The sequence below is a fragment of the Canis lupus genome, chromosome 14 (genome assembly GCF_048164855.1).
Source record: "Canis lupus baileyi chromosome 14, mCanLup2.hap1, whole genome shotgun sequence".
In the NCBI taxonomy this organism is placed as follows: domain Eukaryota; kingdom Metazoa; phylum Chordata; class Mammalia; order Carnivora; family Canidae; genus Canis; species Canis lupus.
In genome coordinates, this window is record NC_132851.1 from 14,949,533 (window position 1) to 14,971,229 (window position 21,697).

Consider the following 21,697-nt stretch of genomic DNA (forward strand, 5'->3'; position numbering starts at 1 on the left):
CACTTACACAGTGCACACTTTCTGAAGAACTTAGCACTCTATCTAAGCTTTGTCTACTTTATTCCCATGGTCTCCTCATTACTGGTGGGGATAACCAAGCTGTTACTGCAACATTATGATAAAAATTCAAAAAGAAAAGGTGATGCAAGGAATAAAGGCACAAATAATTTAAATTGTACTAATCTTTCACTGAAAGTTTAAAATATACATATTTTAAAACACATTAAAAAATTCCAACTAGAAAATAATTTTTGATGAATAAAACTATGGATAAGGCAAGTATTTCAGCTTATGCAATGTGGGAATCCTTGATCTATACAACTCCAAATCTATAAAAATGAGATTATTTCATGTATTTATGACACATATTATTAAATGGCATTCTTTTTGAAAAATTACATTATAATAAAATGAAATATTAAGAATACCTCCTAGGGACACTTGGGTGGCTTAGTGGTTAGGCGCCTGCCTTCAGTCCAGGGAGTGATCCTGGAGTCCCAGGATCGAGTCCCACATCGGGCTCCCTGCATGGAGCCTGCTTCTCTCTCTGCCTATGTCTCTACTTCTCTCCCTCTGTGTCTCTCATGAGTAAATAAATAAAATCTTAAAAAAAAAGAAGAATATCTTCTAGTGTCGTCATTAATGATGAGAAAATGTAAAAGCAAAATTCAACATCAGATCTCAGATATCCCATGCTGCATCTGAATAGTTACTCAGATTTAGTATTCTATAACTTCCAAAGTAAAAGACAGTTTTATTGAGTACTGTGATTTTTATTGAATTCCATTATTCTGATGGAAATGCTATGTGACCTAGACAAGGTGGAACAAGTGATATGACCTTAATATAAAATGGATTATATTAATGAAAGAAAGTGAGAATTAGAGAAAAAATAAGAAATAAAACACAAGAGGATATGTCAGAATGATGAGAAGGTTTTTTTTTTTTTTTTTTTTTAAGAATATGTATAACACAAAAGACAGACAAGAAATCTGGGGTAGAAAGAAGGAAAAGATCTATCGAATCATTGATAGAACAAATGTAGAAACAGAAGAAAGGACTTAAATGTGCTATAGACTAAACTAGCATTTTCTTTCTAAAAATCCCTTTGTAGGGGATCCCTGGGTGGCTCAGTAGTTTAGCGCCTGACATTGGCTCAGGGCGTTATCCTGGAGTCCTGGGATCGAGTCCCACATCAGGCTTCCTGCATGGAGCCTGCTTCTCCCTCTGACTGTGTCTCTGCCTCTCTCTCTCTCTCTCTGTTTCTCATGAATGAATAAATTAATAAAATCTTTTTTAAAAAGTAAAAAAAAAATCTTTGTAGAATTTTAAACTTTTCTCAATTGCATTCCTCTACAGTCAATCTATAAGGAAGTTTTGCTGATTCTATTCCCAAAGATATTCTATGCCCAATACTTTCCGTTTCAAGTAAAACCTTCCTTGAGAGTTTCAGTTCAAGATGGTGAAGATCCTGAACTCACCTCCTCCCAAGAACTTGATGAGTCTACAACTACATATGGAACAATTTCCTTTAAAAAAAATAACAAACTTAAAGGCTGGCTAAATGACCACTACACATCATCCAAATAAGAAGAAATCCACATCAAGAGGGTATGAGAAGCTGGGACACAATCTCACAATAAATCCTACCCCTGACGCAGCAACCCCAAACCAGGAAGAAACTCAAAACCTGGAGCTTTTCCCTGAGGAGCAAAGTTTTTGAACCTCACATAAGGCACCCCAGTTTTTAGGATATGCACTTGAGAGATGAAGCCCTCCAAAACATTTAACTTTGAAAACCAATGGGGCTTGCATCCTGAGATCTGCAAGGCTGTAGCAATTTGAGAGGTAGCTATTAAAGGTCCACAAGTGCTCAGATTCACCTGCCCCAAAGCCCCACTTAGGGGCAGCTACTAGTGACCAGAATTAAAGTGAAAAAGACTCACCTATTTTATTAAACTATCAGTCTGAGGAGCAGGCCTCTAATTTAACACATACATCTAGGGGTTTGCTGGAGTACTCTCCTAGACAGGAACTGGCCAGTACTATCCTTACATTCCCCTTTTGCTATGCTCCAGAGCACTGGTATTTCCCAGAAGGAAGCTTCTATAGGCATTTGGCACCCTAACTTTTGTGGTTACCATCCAGGGGACACTTCTTAACTGCCTGGCTCTGCAAGCTAAGGCAGCTTGCATTTCTGGTCCCATAGGACTCTAATAATTGGTGCCACCAAAAAAGAAGTTTATACCTCTTCCTGGCACCCTTATATTGTGACTCTTGGCAGGAAACATCTCTATATCACCTAGCTCTTATGGCCAGTGGGACTTAAACTTGTGGGTCCCACAGGACTATAACCAATGGAGAAAGGGTTTCTAAACACCTACCACCCCCAAGGCACAGCAAGAGGCAATAGAAACAGGTCTTTCTGTGAAGGAGGCAAATTAGCTAATCACCTTGACTGTGAACTGAGGGTTAGGCTATTACTTAAACATATATTTTGGGGATGACTGTAATCCTTTCCAGAGCCTTTGGTGATCAGGTGTTATCTTTGAACTCACCCTCTGCCATGCTCCAGGGGCACTACAGTCTCCGGTGGGGGGGGGGGTCTTTATACACATTTAGTGCCCTGGTTGGTTGTTTGTTTGTTTTTAAATTTTTGTTGTCTGGGTTTTTGTGGCTACTGCCAAGGGTACACTGCTTGATCTCCTGACTCTGGTGGGTGGGTGGGGGATGGTTTCATTACTGGGTCCACAGGACTGTGGAAATCAGAGAGACATTTCTTGGCAGGCTACAACCCCTAGGCACTGCACAGTAGACTGAAGCACACCCCTTAGTCTTTCTATGAAGGACACCTCTTTACCTTTTCTGGAGCTATGTCCTGAGGGAAGAGCCCCAGGTCCGGCCCATATCTGTTGGCCTGTGGAATTCCTCTCAGGGAACATAGGCTGTGAACACCATCTTGATAAAAACTCTCAACAAAGCAGGTATAGAGGAAGCATACCTCAATCTAACAAAAGCCATATGTGACAAGCCCCAAACTAATATCACACTCAACAATGAAGAGTTGAAAGTGTTTCCTCTAGGATCAAGAATAAGGCAAGAATGCTCACTCTTGCCACTTTTATTTATTGTAGTATTAGAAGTCCTAGTCAGAGCAGTAAGGCTATATATATATATATATATAATCATACAAATTGAAAGGAAGAATAAAACTGTCACTATTTGCAGATGGCATAAAATCATATATAGAAAATCCTAAATATGCCATTAACAAGCTGTTAGACTAGCAAACAAATTCAGTAATTTTGCAGGATACACTAATAACAAACTATCAGAAAGAAAAATAGGGTAAACAATTCCATTTACAATTGCATCAAAAATAGCTAGAAACTAAGGATGTGGAAAACCTATATATTAAAAACTACCAGACATTGATGAAAGGAAACAATGATTATAGAACTGCCCCCATTATTCTTCTGCTTTATGCAATTTGATGATTCAGAGCTACTACCTATCTGAAGTGTCTCTTCATGCTATTTCATTTTTTTCAACCTCTGTCATTCCAATGAAATTACTCTTGTCTATAATCTTCATGCTGTCAAATTTAAGAGACAGTCTTCTGTCCTCTCATTCTCAGTTTTTCAATAGCATTCAACATTCGTCAACCTCTTTATAAGAAGATCCTCCTTTTGATTCACTCTTATTCCTCTCACCACTCATGAGATGATTTGATAGCTCCTTGTATCTCATCATATCATCAAATAGCTCTGCAACTATGTCATAGATTCTCTCATCTTTCTATAAAGTCTAAATGATGTCATCTATCATGTTGCTTTAATATTCTTCATAACATCTACATGCTGATGGTCCCTAACTATCTCTGAATTTCAATTATGTTCAACTATAAACTTAACATACCTGTGTGGAAATCTGTAAGTCATTTAAAGTTTAAAATCTCAGAACTGAACTCTTCATTTTTCTCCTCAAACTTCTGGGCTTCTACACTTACTTAAATATACTTTTAATATTTTATTTATTTATTTGAGAGAGAGAGTGTGTGTGTGAGAGCATGAACAGAGGAAGGGGAGAAGGAGGAGAAGCAGACTTCCCACTGAACAGGAAGTCAACATGGCACTTGATCCTAGAGCCCTGGGATCATGATCTAAGTTTAAGGCAGATGCTTAAGTGACTGAACCATCCAGGCACCTTCACACTTAAATATTATCATTTACTCCATTCTCATGATGTTTATGCCCAGAAAATTAGGTATTATCTTAGTTTTCTTACTTTTCACATCAAACTATCATTAGATACTGAAATCGTATCTTTAAAAGATATCTTGAATTTGTCTAGTTCACTGACATCACCATAGCTCAAGCCTCCACCATCTTATATTCAGACTGCTCCAGGCATCTTCTAACTAAAACTGCTATTTTCTCCAATCCATATATCTAAAATATACAGCATGATCTACTAAAAATATAAATGAGATCATGTCACTCTCTTACAAGTCTTTGTAGCTTCCTATTATATGCAGGAGAATTAAAGTAGCCTAGGAGTAAACATGGGGGACCAGAGAAATCTTGCTCAGCCTAATAGGAACAACATTAATTGGTTCCAGTGGATATTTCTGTGAAGGTACATTAGATTCAGTTGTTAAATCTAACAAGGAAATACAAAAATCTTTTGTGAGTGTGCATGTGTGTGTGTGTAATTTCTTCATTTTTAAAAGTTGATTCCCATCTTTTAAAAACACTGTGAGCTTAAAACAAAACAAATCTTCATTTCAGATTAGGCTGAATGGCTGCCAATTTGCTTCTTCACCAGAAGAGATCTGATTTTTCCTTATCTCCTCAACTTCATGCTATACTTCTTCCCACTTGCATTGTATAATTTTTTAAAAATATTTTATTTATTTATTTATTTATTTATTTATTTATTTATTTATTTATGAGAGATACACAGAGAGAGGCAGAGACATAGGCAGAGGGAGAAGCAGGCTCCATGGAGGGAGCCCGATGTGGTACTCGATCCCAGGACTCCAGGATCACACCCTGATCGAAGGCAGACACTCAACCGCTGAGCCCCTCAGGCATCCCTACATTAATTTAGACACACTGATCTTTATTTTCCTGGAATAGCTCATCAAGCTCTTCCTCAATGTGGGGCTCTTCCTTCCTTATAGTCTGGATGCATAAAATTCTGGTATCAATGAGAGTGGGGCCTTCTTAACATGGGTGGTTCCCATCCTGACATTTTAATTCTCTCTTATGGAAGTTATTATTATTATTATTATTATTATTATTATTATTATTATTATATTTTTTATTTCACAGAACTGTTCTAAATTTTTTATTACAACTGCATGTACTACTTAACTATTATTGTCTTTTCTGCCATTAAATTCCAAGAACTATGGAAGGCATGTACTATGTCTGCTTGTGTGTTTTATTTGTTCCTATATAGGACCAGGTACATAATAGGCAAATAATGTATGCAGATAATGAATACATAAATGTTCACTGGATATTTCTTCTTTCTATATCACATTCTAATCATCCTCTAAGATCTAGCTCAATGTTAACTTCCTATCACCCTTATCTCCTAGCCTCCCACAATGCCTTACTTCCTCTGTGCATCTGTAACATTTCACACAATGTATATTCTTAACTTATAATGAATATATTATATTTTAGTTTGTGAGCTTCTTTTTTTAAGAAAGATTTATTTATTTGAAAAAGAGAGAGAGAGAGAGGGAAAGGGGATAGGGAGGGGCAGAGGAGGAGAGAATCTCAAGCAGATTGCCCCCCTGAGTGTGGAGCCTGACATGGAACTGACCCTGAGATCATGACCTGAGCCTAAATTAAGATTTGGATGCTTAACCGACTAAGCCATCCAGGCTCCCCTGACTGTGAGCACTTCATGCCTAACATGTGTCATGATGATTGAAATATGATTACAAAATAACCTTATAAATGGAATCCACTACATCTGAAGGCAATTTAACTTACTATATTGTCTATTTCCAATACAGCCATATATTTCTATAAAAAGTGGGACCATGGGGACTCCTGGGTGACTCAGTGATTCAGCACCTGCCTTCAGCCCATGGCATGATCCTGGAATCCCAGGATCAAGTTCCACATCAGGCTCCCTGCATGGAGTCTGTTTCTCCCTCTGCCTGGGTCTCTGACTCTCCCTCTCTCTCTCTCACGAATAAATAAATAAAATCTTAAAAAAAAAAGTGGGACCAAAACTTCATGCTAATAATAATTATTCTGTAAATATATAATACTCTAATAGCCACTAGCATTAACTATATACTTCCTTTTTTTTAAAGATTTATTTATTTATTTATTCAGAGAAAGCGAAAGAGAGGCAGAGACCCAGGCAGAGAGAGAAGCAGACTCCATGCAGGGAGCCCAACGTGGGACTCGATCCCGGGTCTCCAGGATCACACCCCGGGCTGCACGCGGCACTAAACCCAACTATATATTTCTTTTGTCTCAAGCTATATAATTACTACATGCATACATCATTTCATGTAATTTCCTTAACCCTATGAAATAAGTATTATTCTCATTTTTAGATCTTAGGAAGTAAAGTCTTGGAGAAGACAAGTAGTTTATGGCAAGAATGGGATTTAAGAAAAAAAAGAATGGGATTTAAATGAAGTTTGCTCGACTTCAAAACATAATGTAATATAGTGATTAAATGTTCAGATTTTGGAATCAGGAAGTAATAAATTCAAATTTCAATTCCATCAAATCATTACCTGGGTAAACACAGCTTTATTTTTCTCATTTGTAAAGTGGGGATAAAAGAATAAATGCCATATAAGATTTTATAATAAATGAAAAAGACGTAGAAAACACATGGTAAATTGCTTATCACTTTGTAGTCTACAAAATATTACTTCTAATTATTGAGGCTGAAAGCTTTAGTTGATTTTTAATGAAGTCAATTAAGATCAGAGTTTGACTAGATCTCTGGTCTTTTAAATTTCTAGTGTTTTTCTTCAAATATTATCATGTATATTAATTATGGGGCTGGTGCAATAAAGTTCTGTAATTTTTTGTGGAAAATTCCAATTATATTTATGTTGAAATTATATTTTTTCTTCCTCCCCATGTGTATGAAAGTGTAACTTTAAGTCCTCTTGAACGATCCATGGGGAAAAAATATCCATAGGTCACTGTTCTAAGAGCTATTTCCCCCATGCACAGGGATATTCTTTAGTCTTTCATAGAAATAATTTTATATAAAGAAGTAAAAATAGTAAATGTGTGTTAAGTGTAAGTATAATCATCATCAATAATTTTATTAAACATTTATGTATCATGGACACTTTCTAAAAGCAAGGAGTTTTGAATGTTAAACTTTAATATTTTATAAGATTCTTGGTATCATTTATTTACAGAATGTTACTAAAATTTTAGTAGACTATACAAGTCTACTAAAATTTCAAGGCTTTAAAATATCATTATGCAAATTACTGCCTACCACATATACTATGTGCATTTCTTGGTTGTTAGTAAACTTAATTTTGAATTAATAAAATAAAAGCTAATTTTAAGATGAAGATACAACATACTCATGTTACTTCTGAAAAATACTTATAAAATGTTTATAGAGCATTTGCAGGAAGGTTTCACAGGCAGTACCTCATTTGAAACTCACCATTATATGTGCTAAATTTGATTTACATTACAAAACAGGAAACTCAGGCAGAGAGGATTCAGTTACTTATTGAAGATCAGACAACTATTAAGAAGAATTTGAATTCTAACTCATGTCTTTCAAATCCAAAGACCATGATTTTTCACTTAAGATATGACAAGAAATTGTTTAAATTCCAGAAAAGTATTGTAATAAAGTAGATATGTTATCTAAACACTTCAAAGCACTGAAATATTAATAGTAACAAATAAATAAAATCTAACTGCCATTGTTTTAAATGACTTCGTCTTTATTTTCATATTATTAGTTATTTTTAAATTTTAAATTAAACATTGACAAAGTAATGAGATAAATAATACAAATTGTTACCTAAAATCTGATCCAACTCTCTTCCCATTTTCTGGTTCTCCTGGATCTGGGCATAAATTGGAAGCTGTTTTAATACCTCCCTCATTTACTGTAACAACAGAAAAAAAAAAAGAAAGAAAGAATCAAAACATGGTTAGAAAATCAAGAAAAATTAATTGAATAATTTACATAGAATATATTCTTATTTTTATAATCACTATAGTTTAGATGTAGAAAGATTAAATATATTTTTATAGCCCAGTAATAAAGAGAAAGCATTTTTTCTATTAGTGGACCTGTAAGTTTGATGTTCATCCTCAATGACATGCTATTCTGAATATTAACAAATTAACAGCTAACACTTTATTTTAATTACTACCAAATTGTGAAATCTCTGGAAATTCATTCCCAGGGTATCAGTGCCAGAGTTTCCATTAAGTATTGGCAGTAAAGAAGTCACTATCAGCTATGACAGTGTCATTTGGGTGCCTATTATTTTTAAAGTTCCAAAGAAAAATAAGACCCTATGGGAAAAGTTTAAGATTATTAGCACTTCTTATTTGGCATATAATAAAGCAGTATGCTCTGCCAATGTTAAGTAAAACTATAGTTCTAATTACTAAACATGTCACTGAATTATGATATAATTCTGAAAACCAAAGCAATGGCTTTCCCCTCTAGCAATATACATGATTATGTTTTACTAGCCATTGTACACATTTTCAGCATTTTCTTCAGAACACTCAATTAATGAAAGACATTAATATTTTCAATGAATGTGATCACAGTGAGTAACTAAATCCCCAAGGCAGATATCTTAATAGAAATATTTTTAAACCTGATAGTTCTGATATATGTGAGTGATATTATTTCATAAATTCAATTTTTTAATGAACTAAAGAATAATTGCTATTTTGCTTCATCAACTTATCTGCTTTTTGAGAAAAGAATAGTACCTGAGTGGAGATTCCACAGAGAAAAGAAATCTGAACCTTGTAATGCTTCTCAGCCTACACTGTGAATCTGAGTGACTGATGGAACTTTCATTAAAGAATGAAGATACTTATTTCCACCTCTAGATATTCTAACACAATTAGTCTAGGGCAGGACCCTGGGTATCAGTTTTTTGCTTATTTTGTTTTTCAGGATCTCTTCACGAATTTGTGTGTCATCTTTGCACAGGGGCCATGCTAATCTTTTCAATATCATTCCAATTTTAGTATATGTGCTCCAAAGCAAGCATGTTTTTCAGGAATTCTTAAGGTGATTCTAATATAAAGTCAATGTTGAGAACTGCTGGATCTCTGCATTGTTTAATTCAGGTTGATCAATATGTTCAAATTGATTTATTGGATAACAAGATAACTATCAGATAATGCCCGTCACAGTTCTTGGAAAATTGTCATAGTTTCAATCAGATATGAAATTTTATATTTATTCCTTTCATTCTATAAAAATCACTTTCTTAAATATCCCTAATCAATATTCTCATTGACAACTTTATTAAATATTCACCAATCCCTGCAAAATATATGATAGTTTTACTCTTCTTGGTCTGATGACTTGCTATTTCATTCCTCTTTAACTTTCTGGGGTTGTTGGTTTTGTTTTGTTTTGTATCCTTCTCTTTGCTTTTGACTGCTCTCTTACTTTATAGTGGACAAATTCAAAGGCAGTGACCCACAGTTGTCTCGATTTTATATTACCCTCATGGCTTGAAGAAATTACCTCTTTGCTAATAAGTTCCAATATACTGTTTTATCATTTTTTTTCCAAGCTCTATTCCTGCCCCTTCAATGATCTACTACTAGATAATCCCACTGAAATCCCTACTGTTATCTCATGTGCATGCTCAGATCCAATGTAATCACTGATGCTTTTATACACTCCATTATTATTTATCTCCAAACCATCTTGAATACTAAAAGGAAGGTTAAATTTTCTCAAACACAGTTTTGATTAATGTGAAAATATCCTATGATTCCAGATTTCTACCATATCAGTTGTACTTCCCACTAGTCCATAACTCAAGCTCAGTGGGTTCTTCATTGTTCTGTAGTTTTACCAGCCAGCCATGCTCACCCCTGCCTTATTTGTACTTTCCCCATATCTCTAAGTTTTCCTTTTTTTCCTACTTAGCTATCAAAATTCTAATTTTAAAGATTCAGTTCAAGTCCCACTTTTTGCAAAACACAATCTCTAACTTTTCCAGATAATTCTAATATGTCATGTTACGTAACATGAGAAATTTTATATTCAGTTTTAAAATTCTTATAATATCATAAATTAGTAGTTTCACATTCCTTGGTCACATATCCAAAGAGACTATATACTTTATAAAGATTAGGGAAAACATAATTATTTTAATATATCCATAATGCCTAGATTGAGTTAATAACTTCTCAGTGACTATTCCATAGTCATTTAATTAACAACAATACCTTGGATGTAGTTTTCAATGAATCAAGTACTGCCTATGGGAAACACTCTATTTCCTATCTTTAAATGGCTTTTGAAAATGTCATAGTTTATGTTACCTAAATGTGTTTTTTTGACATGGAGTGGAGATAAAGAAGTGGCATGACCTGAGCTTACCTAGCATATTATTTTACAATCTACAACACAGATTACAGGTTAATGTAAAACTGATCTGTGAATACATTAGAAAATAAAAATAATACAAAAATTCATTTTCTTCCATTTTATTATCATTATTATCTCAAGCAGCAACCCTGTGGTTAACATGAATTTTAACAATAGCTAATGCTTAACATGGAACTATGTGTCTGGAACTATTCTATATCCTTTACACATTTCAACTTCATAAAAATCTAAAGGGAGCTACTATTATTAGATACTTACTGTACATGAGGAAACTAAGGCATGAAGAGGTTAAAAATGTTTTCAAAGTCATACTGTTAATGTCTTAGTCTAGGTTGGCCAGTTGATTTAAAAAATTCTACTTTTAAATGCTAATCCCTCCATCCTGTCCAGACAGCTCAGCAAACCAAAATGACATCACAAATTAAAATTCAACACTTCTTTACCAAATGTTTTATCTTAAAATGCAGAGCATATCCATAGTTTTTATCATTTTCACTTAATTAATTATATTTCTTATGATTTTAATTGTCAAATTATTTTTTGTCAATTTGGAAGTGTCCTTTAAACCACTATTTTTGGATATCTGCAATAAGGGAAAGACTTTCCAATTTAAAATGTACAGATAAGGGGAAAGCTTCTGCATGATACATGTATTTAATATTCTTTAAACACATTTAAAATTAAAAAATAAAGAACAAAATGCATAATATCTTATTTCTCTGAAATATGAAAATATTTAAAACTGCTCATAGCAAGTGATACCAAGAATTTTAAATGAAGTTAGTAGTATTCATTCAATAGCTGCTTTCACTACATAATGCCATTTAAGCAATTTGACAGATTTAACACTTTCACTTTTTAAAAAATTGAATAGTAATTTTCTGAGGGGTAAGAACATGAGTATTCTTTAAGAGTTTAATTACATGGACAGGGTGCTGCTTCTTGAAAAGAGCATCACTATTGGGAATACTCTTTTTGTTCTGATCTTTAAGGATGTTTATTATGTCCATTATTTTCACTAATGCAACATGAGTTCTTTGCTCCACAAAGAAGTTGATATAATAGGGGAGGGGAGGGTAAATTTTACAGAATTAAAAAAAAAAATGAATTATAATTTATTATCACACTGAAGTTGTGGGTTTATATGGGTTTATAAATATGCTACAGGAATCTTAATTAATTTACCATATTTTTACATATTCTAGCTTGAAAACTTTATAAACTTAGTCAACATAAAGATATAATAATTATGTGTCAGGAAATATTCTACATCTTTTACATATATCAACTCATTTAACCCTAATGACAATCTTAAGGGAATAACCACGTTTTCTGAGGCTTCTGAGTTTATATGGGACATAATTTACTTCAAAAATAAAAGCAAGTAGATTCTGGATAAAAGTCACCTCCATATTACCTCACCCAGCCGGGTACATTGTCGCCTTTCTTAGACTCAGATTTAACATTTTTATTCCGTCTTATGAAATACAGTGTTTTGGATCTTGTTCTGAGCTCATACACCATGGATGTTGACAGAGTGCTATTTTATATATTCTATAAAAGAATTCTATATATTCTATATATATTCTATAAAGAATTGCCTCTTAATTGAGCTTCTCAATAAAATGTGGATCCTTGCCAGCTGAAACTATATTTTATTCACTATTTTACCTTCTTAATGTTGAAGAAGTAGCTCAAATAGAATTATAGAATAAATGAGTAACATGAAATGAATGAAAGTACGGATTTGAAGATAAAATAAAATTTAAAAATACATTATGGGAAGCTCATAGTTTCTTCATAATTCCACCTTAATATTCTAGAAGACCCTAGTAGAAAAGTTGGGAAGATCACAGGTTTCTAAGTTCAACATTTTAAAATTTAAAAAAGCTTTTATTTTTAAAACTCAAAAAATATTTTTTCCCGTTTATTGACAAATCTACACTTTTTGATGAAAAACAACAAGGGATGGATAGAGGCCTTTAGAGGTCAGGTATTAAAGCTAGAAAAAGACTAAAGTAACATTTAAACGACCAAATGCTCCCCACGAACACTGCTGTCACTTTTCCTGAATCTCTTATTAATTTGTTTCCTAGTTAAACTTTAGAAGTGCTGCTGTGGGAAGACATATTGGCAACGTGTATAGTTCATGTCCCCCTCGCTTATGCTCACTTCTGGCGGTTCCTGTAACAGAATTAACTGTGTTTTTCAAAAAACACAAGCATTTTTTTTTTTCCATTTGAAAGGTTTATATAAGGTAAAATTATATCCTTCTAAATTATTTGGCCCTGTGTTGAGTAAATGATGTCAGAGAGATGAAGACCTGAATATTTACTTGTTAATAGATAAGTAATATTGATAAAAATTAAAAATATATATAATCATTTTCTGTAAACAACCACAAAGAATGAAGTTTTGAAATTAATTATAAAATATTTGATGGATCCCTGGGTGGCTCGGTGGTTTAGCGCCTGCCTTCGGCCCAGGGCGTGATCCTGGAGACCCAGGATCGAGTCCCATATCAGGCTCCCTGCATGGAGCCTGCCTCTCCCTCTGCCTGTGTCTCTCCTTCTCTTTCTCTGTGTCTCTCATGAATAAATAAATAAAAATCTTTTGAAAAAAATGTAGTGAAGTGAAATTTAATATCACGCTGATTTGTTATTTTGAGTATAAGAAATTGGCAATACATAATTTGTTTTATTTGTGATTGTTTATATTAAAAAATAAAAAAGTAAAAGAATATATTTTATCTATTACATAAATTGTAATGGTAAAATACAAATGGTTAAATACAAATTATGTTTTAAAATTATGAAGGGTAGGTGGGGGGGATGGGGTGACTGGGTGACAGTGCACTGAGGAAGGCACTTGACTGGATAAGCACTGGGTGTCATACTATATCTTGGTAAATCAAACATCAATTAAATAAAAATAAATAAATAAATAAATAAAATTACAAAGTAAGTTAACATTTTTGCTTCATGTTTAACTTTTTTTTTGCCTCATTAACTTTTCTTCTGACAATTTTAACCCAAATATCCTTTATAAAATATTTTTAAAAGAATTAGTTTTTTTGCCTACCAGATACACTATCATGTCTAAATTCCTTTTTTGTAAACTCATAACCCCTGTACAAGAACAATAAAAATAATAATTATGTACACTAAGGCAATATATAAAATATAAAGAGTTACATAGATTCTAATGCTTTGATAAATCTTAGCTTTTTTAGTATAGCCTGAATTTTCCAGGGCATCTGAAAACTCAAAGCATGCAGCATATAAAATAATATCTGTATAGCCAAAATGAGGAAAGGGTGAAAACAGTATAGTTTATAATTCTATTTAGAGTTCCAAAATAAATATATTGGCCAGAAAAAAATATTAGAAAAAAGGTAGTAAACCTAATATTCAAGCCTGCGAAGATATAACTTCTTTTTCATATTGACATGATGAAATTTGGTATGTCAGGATATTCGTTTGACAATTTTTTCTCTTTATATTTTCTTTTATAGGAAGAATATCTTTCCAAAATATAGCAAATGATTTATTTATGAAAATATTACCATAACACTATTTCTTTTAAACATGGATATGTTTTAACCCCTCAAAATAACAAGAAATCATACTTCTATAGCTAAATACTTTGAAATGAACTGTTTAGTGTTGTACAAAGGCAATCTAATTTGATCAATGATTTACTACTGATATCTGTTATTTTTGGCTTAGTATTCTCGGATCTAACAAAATGTAAAATCACATTTTAAAATTATGATACTTTAAAATGTTAGATAACATATAGGCCCTGGTGTTTTTTGATAATTGATTTAATTGTTCAATTTCTGACATTTACTACTATATATACAAGTCAATAGATACGAAGATAAAATATTTTCTGATATAACCATAACAAATAATATTTGTTAAAGAAATACCTATAAACTCATTTCATCAGATTATTTGGAATTGAATAAAAATAATAATGCTCAAAATATATTTCTGTTAAAATATGTTATTTATAATACTTAAACTTATTTACAATCAATGTCATTTTAGAAAGTCAAATGTTCTGTCATGAGTGGTTTCTTTCCAAATTTCTTATATATATATATAAAACATATATATAAAATGTATTTTATTATGTATGTATATTTCATATATATACATATACATACATATATATATGAATGACAGGTAGAAAATTTCTACAATCTGCTATTGATTTATAACATAAATACAAAAATGCATAGCTTGCCTAAAAATTGTATGTTTGTTTACCACAATAAATATTAATACTGTAATTCAGTGATTCTTAATATGAGATTCAAGGATGAACCTCAGCAATCTACAAATCCTTGAATCTTAAGCAAAATTGTGTACTGATCAGCACATAAATACATGTATTTCAAGACATTTTGTGATTTCCAAGAGAAAACAAAAATTAATTCTATAGTTAACTAATTAATGTACAAAAAACTTGACTTAAAGGGTATGAGTAAGTTCATTCAAATTGAGAATACATATATTTTTCTTAAATGAAAAATTGCTATAAAAAGAATTTTTTCCCTAAAAAATATTTATGTTGAACAAAAATTCCTGTAAGAAATCACCAATTTAATTTTACTCACATTTTTTAAAAATCTCACATCCTAGAATTACAAAACTAGAATGCTATCCAACATACTAACTCAAAGAGTATTTTTACATCTGAAACAGCCTCAGCTTGGGGGTTTACCACATTATCCATTAACTCAATACACATTTAAATACAAGAAAATATTGAATAATAATCATGCATGTTATATAGATATTAATGCAGTTAATTTGGTAAATAAACAAACATTTTTATAAAACACACACAAACAACACAGACACCACAAACTTCACTCTTGCACTAGAGAAAGTAACAAAAAAGGAGTACACTCACAGATAGAAAACTTGTTGCTGTTGTCTTTCCCTGGAAACAATTTAAATCCTCTAGATTTAAAATCTATGGCCTTTTTCACTAGTTAAGAAAACAAACAAAAACATGTATCAGGATATACAATTTTAAAATAAAATTCAAGTTAACAAATTTTGTTAGCATTGAATTATGCAAGTTACAGAAACTGCTTTCTTAAGCCTGATATAGGGTACCCAGAAGAAAATAAAAAAGAAAATATAGCAATATAATCACTAAGTAGTAAAATACCAAGCAGTTGTGAAAGATATTAAGGGTTCTGTCAGGAGAATCCTGTATATATGTGTGGATATGCTTTTAAATATTATGCGAGTTTTTATATGAGAGCAAAATACTAACACTTTATATAACTTCAATTCATCAAATTTAATGAAAAAATTAAACTAGAAAAATAAAAGTACCAAGACATTTAAAAAGTGGAAAGAATTTAATGAACTAGGTTCCTAAACTGATTTTTTTTTTAGGTTATTTAGCCTAAGTGAACACGAGGACACCCTTAAGAAAATGCTATTGGAAAAACTTAAAATACATTTTAGTATTTCTGCCAATAATGATTTCCTTTCAAAGTCATTGCTTTTGACATTATGATTGATGTCAGTTTATAGCCTACAAAATTTATAAAAGTGAATTACAACTATCAGTTTATCTAAAATATCTTGCTGTGTTTTTGATGATACAATATTGAAAGCCAATATCATAAGAAGCTGGTATATTTCATTGTGCACTGTATTAAGATAGATATGACTGGATTTACCTAATAGATAAATATAAATGAACTGAAGTAACTGGAATGTTTTAAAAACATTTTTCGAGTGTTTTGAATTAAGGAAAAGTATTATTTTTTAGTTATAAATTATTGGAGTAACTATAGTTGTTATGTACTCTTTACGAATGATAAACAATAAAGACTTCAAGTGAAATAAAGGAAATCTATTTAATTGAAACTCCATTAATTAAAAAAAAAGTTATGCAACCTGATGTAATGAGATATTTAAATATCTATTATTTTCTTTTAAAAAACCAACATGAACAATATTACAAGGGATATATTTAATTTCTTCAGTTACAATGTAGGAATATTGATTTTTATAAGATTTACAGGCTAGGGGTTACATTAGAAAATTAGGTTTTGTTTATGCCATAATTTGGTAAAAAGCAAATCTGAATTTTGTTACATAGTTTAAAACGATCATTTCACTAATTCTTACTTGCTATTTTACCCACTTAGTTCATGTCATGGGTATTTTATTGGTTTTGAAATATTTTATGGTGATTTGTTTCTTAATAATACCTCAAAAGTAGAAAGCTAGAGAGAGGGTTGGATGATTTACTGGAATAGATAGTTATGAATTATCTATACATACTATGTTTAAAAAAAGAAGGAAGTGATCTTTGGAGCTGGATTTAAGAGTCCCAATTTTTAGAAATTATTAGTTGTGTGATTTTGGATAAGAATCTGCTTTTTTATCTATCTTTTCTCTTAAAATGAGAAGCTAGGAGTAGATGGCAGCTCAGTCTCTTGATAGCTCTGGGATTCTTTATCAGCAAAAGAATGACTACTCTTCTCTCTCAAGTTGTACTTTCTGTTATAATTCTCTTCGACATCTCCATTCCCATGGCAAGCCAGAGTTTAGTTCTACTGGAGTATTCAATTGCTCTAAATTTCATTCTGCCATTTGTGAATTTTCCTGCTTTCCTTATTCTAAATAAAATATGCATTTTATATTTTGAGGTATATTTCTGGATAATCCCAATCCAAACATGAATTATAAATAGGAATTCTAGCTCTACTTTCCCTCTGTGCTATAATATCTGACTTCAACTATTACAGACAAGCTTGATGATTTCATGGTAGTTGTAACACAAATCTGGAATTCTTTATAAAGATAAAAGGAAAATACATGGGAAAATTTTAAACCAGAAGGCCAAAATTGAAGACGTAAATTCCAGAAGGTAAAAACAAACAACCAAATAGAAAAACCCTCAACTCTATCATGTGTAATGAAGTATAAATAATGTTGAAAACAATATGTGGGACACCTGGGTGGCTCAGCAATTAAGTGTCTGCCTTCGACTCAGGCGTGATCCTGGGTCTGGGATAGAATCCTAAATCCAGCTCCTTGCACAGAGCCTACTTCTCCCTCTGCCTGTCTCTGCCTCTCTCTGTCTCTTGTAAATAAATAAATAAATAAATAAATAAATAAATAAATAAATAAATAAATAATTAAAAAAAAAGAAGAAAGAAAAGAAAAAAAAGAAAGAAGAAAGAAAAGAAAAAAAGAAAGAAGAAAGAAAGAAAAGAAAAAAAAGAAAGAAGAAAGAGGAAAGAAGAAAGAAAGAAAGAAAGAAGAAAGAAAGAAAGAAAGAAAGAAAGAAAGAAAGAAAGAAAGAGAAAGAAAGAAAGAAAGAAAGAAAGAAAGAAAGAAAGAAAGAAAGAAAGAAAGAAAGAAAGAAAAAGAAAGCAAGCTACAGGTGTGTATGTGTGTGTGTGTGTTTATGTTTATAAAGTTTTATGTAAGGTGCTTTACATTTAGACTTGACTATTTGGTTGAGTGAAGTCAGGAACAATACCCAGCTCATAAAGCATCACCTCAGACCAAAGAGTTTTAAATAGTTTCCTGGTTCTAAGGGAACCTAGATTTATTATCATTATTTTCTAAATATCTTTTTTTCAACTTAAATTGAGGAAAAAATCTATATTTTTAAATGTATTGCAATGTAATAGGGATGTAGAAGATGGAAGGCCAGGAGACTATCCATTTTAGAGGAGAAAAAGGAGTGAATGGAATATAATATAAAATTTAAATTCACAAAAGCTTTAGACTATGTTAAACAATAAGCACATACTTAAGATATTTTTATGATTTTAATACAAAAATATTAGCTCATTTAATTAAAGTATTTTGTCAGGGTGATTTCCTTTATTAATCGTAAATCAGGAAGGAAAAATTGGTAAAAGAATGAATATTCAGGGCAGCCCGGGTGGCTTAGCGGTTTAGCGCCGCCTTCGGCCCAGGGCCTGATCCTGGAGACCTGGGATAGAGTCCCACATCCGGCTCCCTGCATGGAGCCTGCTTCTCCCTCTGCCTGTGTCTCTGTCTCTGTCTCTGTCTCTCTCTCTCTCTGTGCCTCTTATGAATAAATAAATAAAATCTTAAAAAAAAAGAATGAATATTCAAGTAGAAGTAGTGTCATGTATAAAGCTATTTTGAATATATAAAATTATGTATGTTCTAATAGTTATTTTTAATTTAATTAAATGCAAGACAGATAGCCATATGCACAAATATCTATTTTCTTTGTTTTCTTCTGCTTTTCACATGCTAAACAGTTTTTGTTCATTTTTGTTAACTTTTATTGCTTTTTTTGGTTTGACTTATATTTTTTTTAGTAGAATAGAAATATTTTGTAATATGGAAAAAGTCTGGAGAAAGAAATATATTATGGCAATAAACAAATCTACCTTTTTTTTTTTTTTTTTTTTTTTTTTTTTTTAGTTGTAAGCCCTGGACACTAGAAAAAAAACATTTTGTTTCCATAATCTTTGTTAAAGTAGTTTTAAACCACTGCAGGGAAATAACACTGCAGTATTTTTCAGATCAATTATTATAGTGTTATCTCCAAAATCAATTTGAATTCTAAAATGCATTTTAAAACTTACCAAAAAATAGTGATTGATGTTTCTTAAAACTCATGTAACATCCGTCTTAACCAGCCAAAGTCATCTATTTGAACTTATTTAATTTAAATTACAATGCCTATTATTAAAATTAACCATATATACACATACATGGATAAAGAACTTGATTTTTTTCAAATGTCAACATATGTGTGTGTGCCTGAAACAGGTATCATATGACTTTATTTTTATATTAGAGAATCTTTATTAGTGTAACCTGAGAACCTGTGGTATTACTAGGAGAAAATTGATTGGAAAGTAATAGATTTGGGACGCCTGGGTGGCTCAGTGATTGAGCGTCTGCCTTCGGTTCAAGGCGTGATCCCGGGGTCCAAGGATCGAGTCCCACATCAGGCTTCCTGTGTGGAGCCTGCTTCTCCTTCTGCCTGTGTCTCTGCCTCTCTCTCTCTCTGTGTCTCTCATGAATAAATAAATGAAATCTTTAAAAAAAAAGAGTAAGGTAATAGATTTAATATTGGTGCCAGTGTTTAATGTTAGGAAACTGACCATATCACACAAATGGGATAGAGGGAATTCAGCTATCAGTTGGAGATTTGGAAAAGATGATCTTTAACTGTTCTCGCTATCACTGAGCTTCTAAAACTTAAAAGTCAAAAAAATAAATAAATAAAACTTAAAAGTCATAAGACATCTCCTGTCTTGAAGATCCTTATTTGAAAATCAATAGACTCCTCACTACATGACTCAAAACTCATATACGTGCATTTAAAAAAATATTTTTCATTCTCTTTCATTACTACATAAAGACAGTCTGTAATTTTGCAGTTATTATCTTTGGAAGAAAAAAACAGACATGTTTAGTATTAAGGAGCAGAACATTTTTTCATTGGAAAAAAATATTTCAGATTTCTTTGGGATTCTAGTAGAAGACCAATAGCATTATTTACTGTTACCTTTCATTTTCTACCTAGATTATATTCTAACACAACAATAAAATATAAATGCAATATTCTGTTCATTATCATAATCTTCCAAATTTGTAGTATTTATTTTGACAATAATTTATCTTACAAGTGTCAGTAGCTTCATTTTAAAACTGTGATTAAATCAGATTATTTTGAGAAAAGTCAATCATTTATTTTGAGAAAGTAAGTAATTCTTATTAATGGGGAGGTTACTTTTGCCTCATTTTAACTTTTCAAGTGTATAATAATGCCTTTCTTCTCTAGTGTGTTTGATATCATGATACTGGATGTATAATCCTTCTTATTTTTTTTTTAAGATTTTATTTATTTATTCATGAGAGACACAGAGAGAGAGAGAGGTAGAGACACAGGCAGAGGGAGAAGCAAGCTCCATGCAGGGAGCCCGACGTGGGACTCCATCCCGGATCTCCAGGATCACACCCTGGTCTGCAGGCGGCACCAAACTGCTGCACCACCAGGGCTGCCCTCCTTCTTATTTTGAATTAATTTCACTTCTATCTTTATCTTTACACTTAGTAAATAAATTACACTAATAAAATAATTCCTTTAGGTTTTGTTTTGATTATTAAAACTAATATGTGTGGGGGTTGTTTGATTTAGAGAATATATCACATCTCACTATGGACAGATTCATTTACCTGGGTACTAAGAAAGATAATCAGTCATTGGCTAGGAAGTTTGTTACAGGTCAATATAATGTTAAAGAATGATGTGTTATTTTGTGGCATTTCTCTCACATGGCTAGGAATTGGGAGACCTATGTTCTGGTCCCAAAAGACATGGGATAAGTTGTTTATTCATTTCTAAGTGACTCATTCATGTATCTTGAAGTATTTAGGTATAGAATTTGAATTTTTAGGTGAAAATTACTAGGAATAAGTAATATGTTTCTTACCCTCTAATTTTTTTAAAGTCCTAAACTTTGATTTATGCTACCATGCTAGTTTGTGGCTAGCACTTAATCTTGCATAAAGTGTATATAATGTATGTGTTGCCCACTTTTGGACCAAAGGGAGAAGGGAAGACTGATGTAATTGGAATATTCAATTCTATCCCCAAATTTAAAATAGAGAGAGAGATTATAAAAATATTAAACTGTGCTAAGAGGATATATTTTGTTTGGATGGTGGTTCTATGTAACTGGCCTAAGCACGTTAAAACTTAACATCTGTCTTCTACATACTACACTGGCAGTATAAAATACTTCTTCAGAACATATTTAGCATGAAGGCTGGCTAATCAGTCACTCCTTCCACATTTTCCTTAGAAGAAGAGAAGAAAGACCAAGAAACTATATTGACAGTAGAATAAAACTTAGGTAGTATTCTTGCAGTGTCTCTTTACCCAACTTTCATTTAAGATTTACCACTCCATACAAATTTCTGAGAAAAGAATTTTGCATTATAAACGTTTCTGTAGTATAAATTTACACAATGATTGGAGGTTTTTTGCAATAAGATGATGTTTCCGAATTATACAC

The 21,697-nt window shown here is 32.1% G+C and overlaps 1 protein-coding gene and 1 non-coding gene across 2 annotated transcripts in view; both read right to left on the reverse strand.

Annotated features, from left to right (window-relative positions):
- CSMD3 (CUB and Sushi multiple domains 3) overlaps positions 1 to 21,697 on the reverse strand; it is a 1,168,727-nt gene that overhangs the window by 669,906 nt on the left and 477,124 nt on the right. Inside the window, exons 8-9 of the mRNA XM_072774281.1 lie at positions 15,559 to 15,636; positions 8,050 to 8,137 (exon numbers count right to left, since the gene is read on the reverse strand). Of these exons, the coding sequence (XP_072630382.1) occupies positions 8,050 to 8,137; positions 15,559 to 15,636 (166 nt within the window). The remainder of the gene's footprint in view (positions 1 to 8,049; positions 8,138 to 15,558; positions 15,637 to 21,697) is intronic.
- On the reverse strand, positions 9,166 to 9,271 carry LOC140604397 (U6 spliceosomal RNA). Its single transcript, XR_012007300.1, has one exon. It is a non-coding gene; the product is annotated as a U6 spliceosomal RNA (small nuclear RNA).